This window comes from Aspergillus ibericus, assembly GCF_003184845.1.
Source record: "Aspergillus ibericus CBS 121593 unplaced genomic scaffold BO80scaffold_55, whole genome shotgun sequence".
Taxonomy (NCBI): Eukaryota; Fungi; Ascomycota; class Eurotiomycetes; order Eurotiales; family Aspergillaceae; genus Aspergillus; species Aspergillus ibericus.
In genome coordinates, this window is record NW_020292153.1 from 148,909 (window position 1) to 161,509 (window position 12,601).

Sequence of the window (12,601 nt, forward strand, 5' to 3'; positions counted from 1 at the left end):
AGGCATAAACATTGGAACATTAAAGATACCACAGTTAGCAAAATAGATCAATAGCTTATTATCAAAGAACTCCGCCTCGGCACCTAAACCCACACACAGACCATGTGGAAAAAATCAAACCAGTCTCCCAAACACAGTAAACCATCCCACTACCCCAACATCTGGTAGAAATGGCACCCAATCTATCACTCAACGCTTGCCGGTCTAGACACTTCCCTGTGATAGATCGACATCCGGCGAGACGGCCTGATCGTCGATCTGGGCCTATGGCGGGCCAGTATCCTCGGGGATGGAGACCCGGACAGATGCAGTGGAGGCAGCGAGCCGAAAGAGGAACTTGCGCCCGAGATACCGCCTTAGGATATGACCGCGATGACCTAACTATCGACCTTTTCTGCTTACTCGCTCAAGGTTTGATTAGGCCCGATGGGGTAAGGGGGCTGCTGTCAGGCGTCCCACCGCAGCCGTGCGTCTACCATTTGTTGGGGTTGGAGCTGACCGTGTGGATGCTCTATGCTAAAGAATCGTGGAAATGTTGTCTGGTGTCTGAAGGCATTCTGGCTGAACATCTGAACATCTGAAAGAGTCGTATGAAAGTGAGGATATGGATGGAAGGCCTGGGGAACTGAAGAATAAAGTAAGGCAGCCACGGGGCTCAAGGTGGGGGCCAAGGGATGCTTATTTCCTACTGGCCCGTGGAACCCGCTCTGCTTCCGAGGCAATTTGGCCCCACCCTGCTCGGCACTCCATCGGCCAATCTGAGGGTGTCTGGGAGCGTCTCGGTTGGCGAGATCATTAGATTCCCCTAATTCCAAGTCTAACAGATCCCTCAGGAAGGCCAGGTCAACAGGCAGTGCGCTGTCAGATTATCCCGCTCTGGGTCCGAGCTGCCGGCCAGCTGAACTCTGCAGAGTCTTCCAGGGGCCGATCCCATCGATGGACACGCCGCTTGCCCCTTTGGACGCCACTACTGCATGTCAGCGGGGCCCAACACGCACCGTGCCAGTTGCAATTACACCTTGCGTCCGCCCGCCGAGTTGGTTTCATTATCCGTCAGCATCCATCTTCTTTCTCCGCCTCCTTTCTTTCACCTCACAACGGTTCAATGCCTACGAAACGCTGGATGGTATGATGCACCTACTCATTCTCCCCCTGTTGGGAGCACTGGTGGGAGTCTCCCATGCTGCCACGCCGTATGTCATGGACTGGTCGGCCCAGTCCTACGGGCCCGACGGCCCATGGCAGGCCGTATCCATTGCGATTGGCAGCGCCCAACAGACCGTCGCGCTGTACCCCGGAGCCAACTATGCCAGTATCATCTTGATGGACACCTTGTGCACGAACAAAACCCTCTCCTCCACCTGTTACGCCGCTCAGGCCGGCACGTTCAACCAGAACGAGTCCACCACCGCCTACACCACCACCCCCAGCGCGTGGGAAACCGTCTACTGGAGCGTGGAAGGCGGCGCCGTCGAAGCCGTGCTCGGCGACGAGGTCACACTGGGCTCGGCGACGGTCCCCAATGTCAGCTTCGAGGCCATCTACCAGACCTACCAGACCTATCCCAACGGCAAAGCTTATCCCGTCTCGGTCGGCAATCTCGCCGTGGGGGCTCCATACTTGAGCAATGAGGTCTCCAACACCACCACCCTCAACTTGCTGGCCGGGTGGCTCTACTCGAATGACGACATTCCGTCCTACTCGTATGGCATGCACATTGGGTCCGTGAGTCCTGCGGTCGCGGGCTCGATGGTCTTGGGGGGTTATGATAAGAGCCGGGTCTTGGGGGATGTGAGTGCCCAGACTGTGGATTTGAATTCCGCGTCGAGTGGCACCCTGGAGATCGAGTTGAAGGACATTGGCATCGGGGTGGCTGCGGGTGCCTCTCCGTTCAGCTTCACCAACGAGAGTGGTTTGTTTCAGCAGAGCAGTGGGTCGGTGCTGGCCAAGACGGTTCAGATTGATCCGACCAAACCCTACATGTATTTGCCGCAGTCGACGTGCGATGCCATTACCGCGTCGCTCCCGATCTCGTTCAATTCCAGCTTGGGGCTGTATTTCTGGGACACGACCAGCAGCGACTACTTGAATATTACCTCCTCCGCGGCGTATCTCTCCTTCATCTTCAACAAGGATGGTGTGAACAACCAGAACTTCACCATCAAGGTCCCCTTCTCCCTGCTGAATTTGACCCTGCAAGAACCGCTCGTCGACCAAAACACGACCTACTTCCCCTGCTTCCTCTCCGACTCCACCCCAGTGTTTGGTCGCGCTTTTCTCCAGTCCGCCTTTGTCGGGGTCAACTGGTTCAACGGGAACAACACAGGGACGTGGTTCCTCGGACAAGCACCAGGGCCCGATCATGCCGCTGCTGACATTACCACCATCACCCTAAGCGACAGTACAATTTCCGGATCCAACTACACCTGGGAAGAGAGCTGGGCCCAGTACTGGGGTGTTGAAGGCTCCAACTCGACTAGTTCTCATAGTGGCCTGTCTTCCGGAGCCAAGGTGGGCATCGGTGTTGGGGTAGGCGTAGGTGGAGCGATTGTCATTGCTGCGGGGGTCTGGGGCGCGATTCTTCTCCGTCGACGTCGCGCCGGTCAGGCTGCTACCGATGATGGAAAGACGGTGTATCGCGGGTTTGCAGAGCTCCCGGGCGGACAACATAGCGAAGCGGCGAAGGAATTGGATACGAAGCGGCATACGCAGCCACAGGAGATGATGGCGTCGGCCGAGGTAGAGCGGTACGAGCTGGATTGATGAGATTTTCCGTTCTGATATCATGATATATTGGTTAATATGGGTGGCACTGATATCTTCATGGAATGCGATGGTCATGTGAGGATTGGAATAACTGGACCGCATAAGAATTTATTTTACATTCTTAATTTATTTTTGCAGTCAACTGGAAGCAAATATGCCGTTGCAGATATGTATGTTGTGGGTTTGCTTTGCCTACTTCCGAATCTGCAGCCAAGATAGCTTGATTCTCCAGATTTCTTGTTCTTTTCTTGACTGCACCCGGAGATCCCCGTAGTGCATCCCATTGGCCGGATGCTGAATCTAGACCCGATCGGTGCAATAATCAACAATCTGGTGCCCCACTTCAAAGTATTCCTATATTGTTTGATTTATAGGACATCTTGATTGGACTTCATCTCTTGTTTTAGACCAGTTACCGACGCTCGAAAAGGCTTATCCAACTACTGAGCCTTCAATCAAATGAACCTAACTTTCAACGTTGATCAATTCTTTTGATCCTCTGCCTTCTTACCGCCCTTATAGGTCACTCGAGGAGTTTACTAGGTACAGTAGGAAACTAAGTGTCTAGAAACCTTGTTGCATATGTCTTGAATACAGAATGATATCTCTCTTTGATCTCATAGACCCAGTTAGCTGTTCAGTTGCTGAAACCATCATTCTATCGATGATCAGCCCTATCTTAATTATAATCTCCGGGACTGTCCCTGATATGAGGTATTCTCCAGATCGCGACCCATGGCAGATTCATCCTTTTTTCGAGTTGAATATGAACTGATTCCACAAAGGCTGTCAAATCACGACGATAACTTGTACTTTTCCAGACAGCTACCTTGGAATAATCTAACAGAACAAAGACAATCTCAAACAAGTCAAGAATCTCCCATTGTATCTTCCGATACTCATCCATCAGTCCTAAAATAGTTAACCATGCTCCCATTCTCTTTGATCATCTTTGTAATGATATCGACACCCGTCGAGCCTGAGATTCGTTATTACTCTAAGGGCTGGAAAAAGAGTAATCTGATAATCGGAATCAAAGTACCCCGTTTCCGGTTCTTCTTAAGTTTATGCTGATTACCCTGGTCAATGATTTCTTCATCTAGACAGGGGGACAAAGCTGCAGGTGCAAGATACAATACCCTTCATCCGTTTTCCTCTGGTGTATAGATCGGCTGGGTTTCGACACTGATGAGGATTGGCTGGTTGTTGAATAATGATGCGTATGAAGGTATTGAAAGTACCAGATACCACGGAGCAAAAGCGTCTTGTTCTGAGTATAAACCCGTCAGGATTGTATTCGACCATTTGATCAGATAGTACCCGACGAACTACCCGAGCTGCATCAATTCCGGAGACCCAGAATAAAAGATGCTACTTCCTGGGAGATATATTGAACTGGGTCCGACACACTATATTCGCGGGCTTTATCCAGTCCAACCAGGAACGGAAGAATGGCCATGATCCACAAGATAGATATATCTAGATGACCGCGTCGACTGGATTTTCATATCTTCTTTGCAATGCACTGCATTTAGTACCTAGGTTTACTCGTAAGGAATTGATCAACTTAGAGTATACCAGTTAGTGGCTAGCTTCGTAGCTGCGTGTGTGAGAGAGGGTTGTCCTGGCGGTTATAGCACGGTGTTGGACATAGTCGGAGTTCTATCTCGTTTTGGGTTGTTGGGACGGCCCTCTAGCATTGGTTTCAAAGTATCTATCAAATCAAGTGGATATGTCAGTGGCCCCCTTTGAATGGCAGGACTGAATGTGTTGATGTTGGTATAGGGCTAGATACTGGAGAATACGTCAGGCAATTATCGTTATGTCTGATAGACAGTATGCCGCGGTAGTAGTTCTTTGGGTTATTGTATCCCTTGCAGTGCTGGGCCAGCTTTGACAAGGCATAGTGTTTATATCCTCGGTTGGATCCGTATATCAGAAATTGATATGGATCTGAACAGACTCGTTTCCCATGCCTTACCAACACCCACCGCAGCATCCGCACGATGATCCGGTTGATCATGCCCCATCTTAGCCTTGATGCTGGATGCCAAATCTGGGTAGCGGGTCCAGCCATGGGGTTTTCTATCTAATGGCATTCATCCAGCCTCCGAGCAGCGATGAAGAGGGCAGTAACTCTGATCCGAGATATCAAGTCACGTCAAGGTTAGCAATGAGGGATATTCCAGCCAATTGTTCATCTCATTGTGATGATGGCGGACAAGTGGGTCAGCCCTAGGGCTTTCACATATCTGCAGCTGATGGAGAAGATATTCTTCTTTGTGTATCGTGGTAGCGACACCCGTGGAATAGGATTTCATCTCTGTTGATTGTTGTGGAATGGGGTTAGTAGGGATGGGTTCAGTAGCTATAGGGTCTATGGCTTTGTGGTTATTGTATCACCCGGGGGTTGTCGTCGGTGTATAACATCCACACTCATTTAATTAGGGTTTCAGTTACCCATTTTTGCACTGACTGACTCGCATTTTGGTAATGTCTGCTTGCCTTGGAATGAATGCAGGGGGGATTTTGGATATTAGTCTTCTGTGGGTTGCTCGGTGTGGGGATGAAGTGTGTTGGGTACCTTTCAACTATATGTGGAATCTGATCATGAATAACGGTGATATGGTAGGAGGCGGGACTTGCAACGAAGGAAAAATAAACGTAGGGGTTTTCAGGATGAGGTGACTGTATTTGGGATGGTAGTAGAGGAGAAATAGAGGAGGGATGGACTACTGAAAAAGTGGGCCGGCTTGGAAGAGGAAGGCTAGTGTGAATATCGAAGTGACTTCTGTAAGTGATCAGGGCTTCTCCCTGGTGATAGATCCGGACTTAATTGCTCGTAGTGAACACTATTCTAGGGAATAAAATGGAAAACACCGATACCTTGGATAATGGCAGCGGATTCTGCATGCCATTTGCAGGAACCATGCGAGGGTCAGGCACATATTGTTGCCTATATAAAGGTCCCAACCAAGCACATTAGCAAGTCATCCAACCATTCACCATCACCAACTCAGTGAATCCAGTCCTGGGCATGAACCTTCATCATCCAAGATGATGGACTACACAATCTCTATATACTAGATGCACATCCATCCGGGCCATCTGGCTAGATCGATCTCAGCGGCTTCTGTGAATCCCAGCAACGAGAGTGCAGCAATCCCAAACAAGTATAACAAATTATCAAGCTCGGAACATCAATCTCAAGTCTCCCCTCTGCACCACAGACCATCCTGTCTGATAGAGGTGGGCTTTCCTGCAGGTTATTAGGGACCGGTCTTGGGTTATCCAGATGTTGCTGGTCTGGAAATACACCGCTAATTGCCGTGAAATTTAGCGGCTCGTTCTGGTCTGATGGTGTTAAATGGCTAGGAATTATTCGAAGGTCGACACAAACCCATGGTACCATGGTCGCGAATGGCTCACCCACTATATACTACCAATCCAACCTCTCATTGTGAGGTGTGAGCTCTGGTCTAAACACGTCGCGACAACAGGGCATACGAGAGTTTGATGGGCTGAGTCGGGTTCGTGGGCGGTGGTTGGGATTGGACCTATCGATGTCTTGATCATTGTGATGGCCGTGGGGAGTACCTTGGGCCCTGTTAGCAGCTCAACCGAATCATGTATTGGTTGTCTTGGTATTTTGGTTTGATTCCACGATTGTGAATCTGCGATTATGCTCGAGGGAGAATTGGATCTCTGGAATACATGCGGCGAATAGCGTATCAGGCGAATGGACTCACATGATAGGGTCATTGGGAAGAAAAGAAGAAGGCTGAAATTGAGAGGAGTCGAGTTGAATGGCATATAGACCAGTCGAAAATAGGAGATGGACGAGGCACGGGTTGCAGTGGGACACGTGGTCTCAGCTGCTAGGCTTTCATACGATGGAACAACCTCTCTGGGGTACAATAAGTGGAATAATCTCAACTCTGGAGGATCTCGGCAAAGTGAAGAGACGCTGGTGGTCGTGGTGGCATAGACCTGAGTACTGGGAGCTCCGCTGTATTAGGAGTAACCGGATGGCAGGAGCTTCAGACGGAATGAAGACCAGATCAAGGCGGAAGATATTCCCCTTGTCTCACGGTGTTACACAGGGCTGGCTATAGCGAAGATGGTACTCACCCGAAATCTTAAGCAACAGAGCCTCGGGGAAGACATCCAGTCCGCTTCGCGACGTACCTACAAGACCACGAGGAGTGAGCAAATACTATCGAGAATATGACTGAGCTAATCAATTCAGCGTGAAGTGCTAGCGGCATACGAATCTTGGAGCAGAAAATTATACACAGTCCAGTTCACGAGGTCTGTAAGAACAAGAATGAATATATACACTGCGGATCATTTGATTGAAGATGTAAATTGGAAGGCCTAGAAGAAGGCTGAGTTCGGTGATTGAGACAGGGTACTAGCGGATGTCTTGCTTGACTCGATGCAGGCAATACGTGCGATTCCCACCACTTTTTCCGTTCTTCCTTTTTGGCAGCTGGTAAATGCTTGCCTGTGCCCGCCAGGGGTTATAGCACAACCATGCTGTCAACGCCAGATCGTCTAGATACGCCCCACGCAGCGAAGAAGCACCGGCATGCTCCAAGTCCTCTTCTTCTCCGAACAATTAGACGAGTACGCCATCCTGGCATTGCCTCTTCTCGGACCCAATCTCCTCGACCTGTTTCACTACTGTGGCGACCAGTTCAGCTTGAAAACGGTCCTCCTGATTGCCGATCAAGTATTGGAAAAACACGAAGGGCGTTTGGGAGTATATTTGAGCATGTCCATACGTGGAGTTGGACAACACGGAAAGACTCATGTTTGTGCTCAGCCGCAGCGTTACCATCGCCGAACGAGACCTATCAAGATAGAGTCCAGTCCAATGCGTCAGAGCAAGACGGTCTAGTGCGGCATAGTGCTATCTCCAGACAGGTAGATGTGGATTGCCGCACCTGGACTATATTTTGTCGTCCTCTAGTGATTGTTGTGTTGCTGAAATCTTTGGTTCAGTCCACAGAGGATGGGGCGACGAAGAAACGGATGGTTTCGGGTTTTATCCAGGAAAGGCATGGAGAGTGCCCATTTGTGATAGCCACCGCGGATATGAATGGGGTCGGTGTCAGTTACCTTAACGCAGTTGCAGCTGGGGGCATAAAATGTGCATGCCTTTTATTGAATGGGATGTGGACACCCCACGACAGGGCGTTTTCTTAGACGCTGCGGGTAAGAGCAGATTTCCTCAGGCGTCTAAATCTCATTACGCTATGACTTACTGTTTCGCATTCTCATTGACAGACTGTATCTGCAGACAAATGAACAGAGGATGGTGAAGGTGCCTGTTGAAAGGGCACTGAAGCTAGCCGTCCTTCCAATATCAATTGATGCCGCCTGGGCTTGGCTATCAACAAGCGAGCGTTCTGGGTCTATAGCACCGCATCTTAAAGATCAATGTACACTCAGCCTGTGTTGACACGGGGAAGTGATAGCAGACTTAGGCCATAATAGTCCACCAAGCCGTCTCCGCATTGGGTAGTTTGCATAAGCTAGTATACTTTCTGTGATGGAAACATGTAACAAACGGATAAGATGTTGCCCGAATAGTTGCTATTCAAGGGCTCCAAGGGAGGAAGAGTGGAATTCAGGTTGTCATAGCAAGATCAAGCCACCAGACTATGCTGATTGAGAAGACTGTTACATGATGCTTGGAATCTTTGTGAAAAGCATGCTTGACTCCTGAGGGGCATTTATTCTACCTTTGTGATTTTTTTTAACAATTTCAAACATATGTCTTAGATACAGGGAAAGAGATAGTTAACTGGTACTTCATTCTAAATTATTCTCTTGTGGCAACTTCACAGTAACCGTATGATTGCATAGCCCTATAATTCGCGAACGAGTGTCCCAATTCTGGTCGTTTCTCGTGCCATAACTTTCATATACGCCCTCGCAATCCAAACACGCCGTCGATCCCATTGTAAGACGACCATTGTATACGTTTAGATAACATGGATTTGAACAAGCCCACGGATGTTTTATCACACACCTTTGGTAGCGAACGAACCCCATCATATGGTAGGACTGACATTGAAACCGCAAGTACATCGAAACAATTCTTGTATTTCCAGCACACCACTTTACACTCCAGGGTTTGATACGAAGGTCCATCTCAGAACCAGGTATCAATCTATAACATACGCCTATCTAGCACATGTCTATATTCAAGTCAATATCGAGGTCCCTCAAGAAAGCTTTTCAGCCTTTTCAATCTCCTCCCTGCTCAAGCACCACTTCTTCTGCAGATCAGCATCAAGAGCCAGCGCATACACATCCTTTGACCACCACTCGCCCCAACTGGTCAGGAAGATCTGCTCAGGATCAGACGGGAAGTCGTTCACAGAGAATGCGCGCAGAAGATTCTGTGCTCCTATAAAAATGTTAGAAAGCTTCTCTGCACAACGATAGATGAAAAGCTTACCCTCCGGAATAGTCTTAGCATCAGGCATATCCATAGTCAGACCCATGTTCGTAGCAAGCTTGGTACTAGGAATAAGACCCGGCGAAACAGCAATGACCTTGCACGAGGGCAATTCACGGCGCCAGTAGAACGCGCCAAGCAGCTGTACAAACTTTGAACCGCTGTACACTGCTCGATAGCCCGCTTTGGAGTGGGCTTTTAGATCTACGTCAAGGGTTGCTAGGCATAAAAGTTAATATACGCCGTATAAGCGACAGTGATTCAACTGACCCGGATCCTGTCCCCTAACATTGCGAATCGCGCCTGAAGAAACGACAACAATCCGCGACTGCGAGGCCGACAGCGCATCACGGAGCAAATGGATCAAATAATGCTGCGCTGTTCCATTGTCAGCCCTTCGTTCTTACCTTAAAGTAAGGTCGCTGCACATACCCAAATGATTAACCACATATCCCTCGCACCACTGCGATCCATTCGGCCCAGGGCCTTCTGCATTATCCAAAGTACCCGCGCAGAGAAAGAGATAAGCCAGCTGCTTGGAGCCCAATTTCGAAAGCACCTTCTCTGCGAATGACTGGACACTTTTCAGGGATAAGAGGTCCAGTGGGTAAATGGTGATCGTGTGCTTGGTAGTGTCATAGTTGAGGTTATCGTATTCAGCCTGGACCTTGGCCGTGTCCCGTGCCCCCAAAATGAAATTGTAGGGCTCGGACAGCTGGAGCAGTTGTTTGATTGCTTCGAAGCCCTGTATTCTTGTTAGAGTCAAGAAATGAGGGGATGGATGGGGGCTCACTAGGCCGGAGGAGATGCCTGTTGCGATGATTGTTTTTGTCATGGTGGTGAACTACTTATGTAGAAAATTGCTAGTAAGCAAAAGAGAGGTGCAAGAGCGTTTATGTGAATAGGGAGAGTGTGTGTTGTGGAGCGTTGTCTTGACAGTGAGAGTTGATGTTGCCCCGCACTTGCAAAGTCGTGAATTCTAATATGACGTCATATGTGTATTTTTCGTCTTGGCGTGGAGATATCAATGTGACAACATCTTTCTTGTCAATACACTGGGACGAATCAGCACATAGGATTATCTACAGTGGCATAGCAACTTGCCTATGGATCCTCTTTGCTACTGCTCTTTGGTGAGTAGACCGGCTCTGTAACAAGAGATGATCAGTAATAAATGTCTAAAAAATAGAAAGGATCTTAGTAGAAAGTGCTAATCGTGCCCTCAACTTCATTCACAACTACTGTTTGAATATTCAACGTCATCACGCACAATTGTTGATAACCTGAGTCTGATAGCTCGGGGTAAGGGGTTCGCATGATGTACGAGCTACAGGCAATATACTAGGAGAAGGGAGGAGACAGTGTCTTTCGAAAATGTTATCTGATATTCACTAGCAAGCTATATGATACATATTTGATTCAATGTTAATATGGCCACACCTTGGCATGTACCTCTCTTTGTTGCTCATCCTCTGCCAAATCCATGAATTCCTTCTTAAAATAGTCGCTCACCATCCTGGCATGATCATACTCTTCCGGCCGGACCATTCCCCCAATAGGAATCAGTCCTTCCCTTTCCAACTGCTCAACAATCGTCGAAACCCCTTCAATAAGGTCTCTCTCTCGCATTGATGCGCGGTCAGCTCTTCCTCGGTAAAATCAATCGGGCATGGTATGTGGTCGGGGTAAATTTGGTCCCAGTAAGCAGCTAGTTTTATTAATGCCTCTCGTAGTGAGAAGGTGTCCTCTCGCTCCCAACACCCGGGTACTAGGGTTATGGGGTTTATTCTGATGGACAAGTGTGGGTCTGTCAAAGCTTTTGACTGAGGGAGCTTGGCTCTCTCGCGTGATTTGTAGTAATAATGGAGAAGCTCCTCCTCTCGATCCTTCTGTTCATCGGTGCGAGGGCTGTGCGAGAGTTCTAGCATCTGGGGATGAGGCCGTTGTAGGCATATAGGTGTTACGGCAGCCAGTTGCCAGTCAATAATCCCATTGATCTGGTGTGTTTCCGGGTCGATGAAGATATTGTCGAGGTGTAGATCTGGATGGGAGAGCGTATTGTTGTGTTCTTTAATTGGTTGGTTGGGGATGAGATCAGGGGCAACTTTCAAATACTTTTGAATAAGCGATCTGTACTCTTCCGGGCTTTCTGGCTGGTCTTTTGAGCGGTAGAAATTGTGTCGTGGCTCTGCGTGGGTTTCTGCCCATGCAAGTTCGTTTGTCCCGATGGCAGTCGCGAAATCTGCGGCGTTGGTCCCTTTGTTGAGGTTAGCTCAGCTGATGTGGATAAAGACTTTAGCCATATGAAACTTACATGGTCCCCTATCCAGTGTCATCGAATGTCTCTCGCCTTGCCATAGCTTTCGATCGTTTGATGGTCCTATGGTAAATTGGGACAGCTCGCTGTGATGTCGCCCGTTTGGCAGCAACGTGTTGTCGAGCATGGTATCAAGTCCGTCTACAGGGTCCCTCAAATTCAGATCGGATGTGTAGTAGAGACATCCATGAGTTGGAAAAGATACAGACGCAAGTTTCTTCTCCATGTCGACGACCTGGTCGATGATTTCAAGTTGCGATGCTATTGACATCTGATTCCAGATATTGCCGAGAGGTGCTCCTGTAACCCTTCCTCGATGATGTACTCACACCCAACCGGATTCGACGCATCTGCTGACCAGGTATAGGTCTTTGGGACAGGGATTCCTAAGACCTCGCGGACCTATCGTATTGTCAGCGATACCATGCAGATATCGGACGAGCACACTCACAAAATGACGGGTTGCTACTTCCGATGCTGTTGTATAGAATGCAGGGCCCGCGTTGGGGCTCGGCAATCGCGCCACAAGTTCGTGGCCATTACTCATGGTCAAGATGAAAGCTTTGTTGTATTGGCCTTCCACACACTTGACGACTTTGAGACCTGTTGATGATGGTTAGAAGTCGTTACTGCGCCAATCACGTGGCTCTCACATCGTATGCCTTCATGGCTCGTTGCTTGGATTGCCGCGCCAAGCAGGTTACCTAGGTGGAATTTACGATATCGTGCCTCTAGCCGTTTGGATTCTCCCTTCCTGGATCAAGTCAGGAGCTATCTGCGCGGGCTTGAGGTGAGATACGTACAGCCATCGGTACCGCTGGTATTTGTATAGATCGTCCGCTTCAATGCGTGTTTCTATTCTATCGATTAGTGCAATCTAGGTCTATGAAGGAGAACTTACCTGAACCATCTTCCAGGCATCTAAATAGCGCAGGTACCCCCGTGGACGTCATGCCCGCGAAACTGGTAGAATAAAGCTTGGTGGTTGGCGGGGCAGTGGCACGGCGACAAAGATACGATAAACGAAGAAGCTTCATGGTCACGAC

At 48.9% G+C, this 12,601-nt stretch overlaps 3 protein-coding genes across 3 annotated transcripts; 1 reads left to right on the top strand and 2 right to left on the bottom strand.

Moving 5' to 3' along the window:
* Positions 1 to 1,059: 1,059 nt before the first annotated feature.
* On the top strand, positions 1,060 to 2,946 carry BO80DRAFT_429003 (acid protease). The gene has a single exon (XM_025720372.1). It carries the CDS (start codon positions 1,129 to 1,131, stop codon positions 2,761 to 2,763), a length of 1,635 nt encoding a protein of 544 aa, XP_025570910.1. The 5' UTR covers positions 1,060 to 1,128; the 3' UTR covers positions 2,764 to 2,946.
* Positions 2,947 to 8,623: 5,677 nt separating this feature from the next.
* BO80DRAFT_429004 (NAD(P)-binding protein) lies at positions 8,624 to 10,163 on the bottom strand. Its single transcript, XM_025720373.1, has 5 exons — positions 10,032 to 10,163; positions 9,671 to 9,983; positions 9,509 to 9,616; positions 9,239 to 9,457; positions 8,624 to 9,187 (listed from the first exon to the last, which is right to left on the bottom strand). The coding sequence occupies exons 1-5, from the start codon at positions 10,071 to 10,073 to the stop codon at positions 9,003 to 9,005; spliced, it is 867 nt and encodes a 288-aa protein (XP_025570911.1). The 5' UTR covers positions 10,074 to 10,163; the 3' UTR covers positions 8,624 to 9,002.
* A 500-nt stretch (positions 10,164 to 10,663) lies between these two features.
* Positions 10,664 to 12,592, bottom strand: BO80DRAFT_496936 (uncharacterized protein; the record flags this gene model as incomplete). The annotated part of the gene is made up of 8 exons (XM_025724049.1): positions 10,664 to 10,811; positions 10,841 to 11,495; positions 11,553 to 11,826; positions 11,892 to 11,957; positions 12,007 to 12,158; positions 12,209 to 12,309; positions 12,359 to 12,410; positions 12,457 to 12,592. The coding sequence occupies 8 exons, from the start codon at positions 12,590 to 12,592 to the stop codon at positions 10,664 to 10,666; spliced, it is 1,584 nt and encodes a 527-aa protein (XP_025570912.1).
* Positions 12,593 to 12,601: the final 9 nt, after the last annotated feature.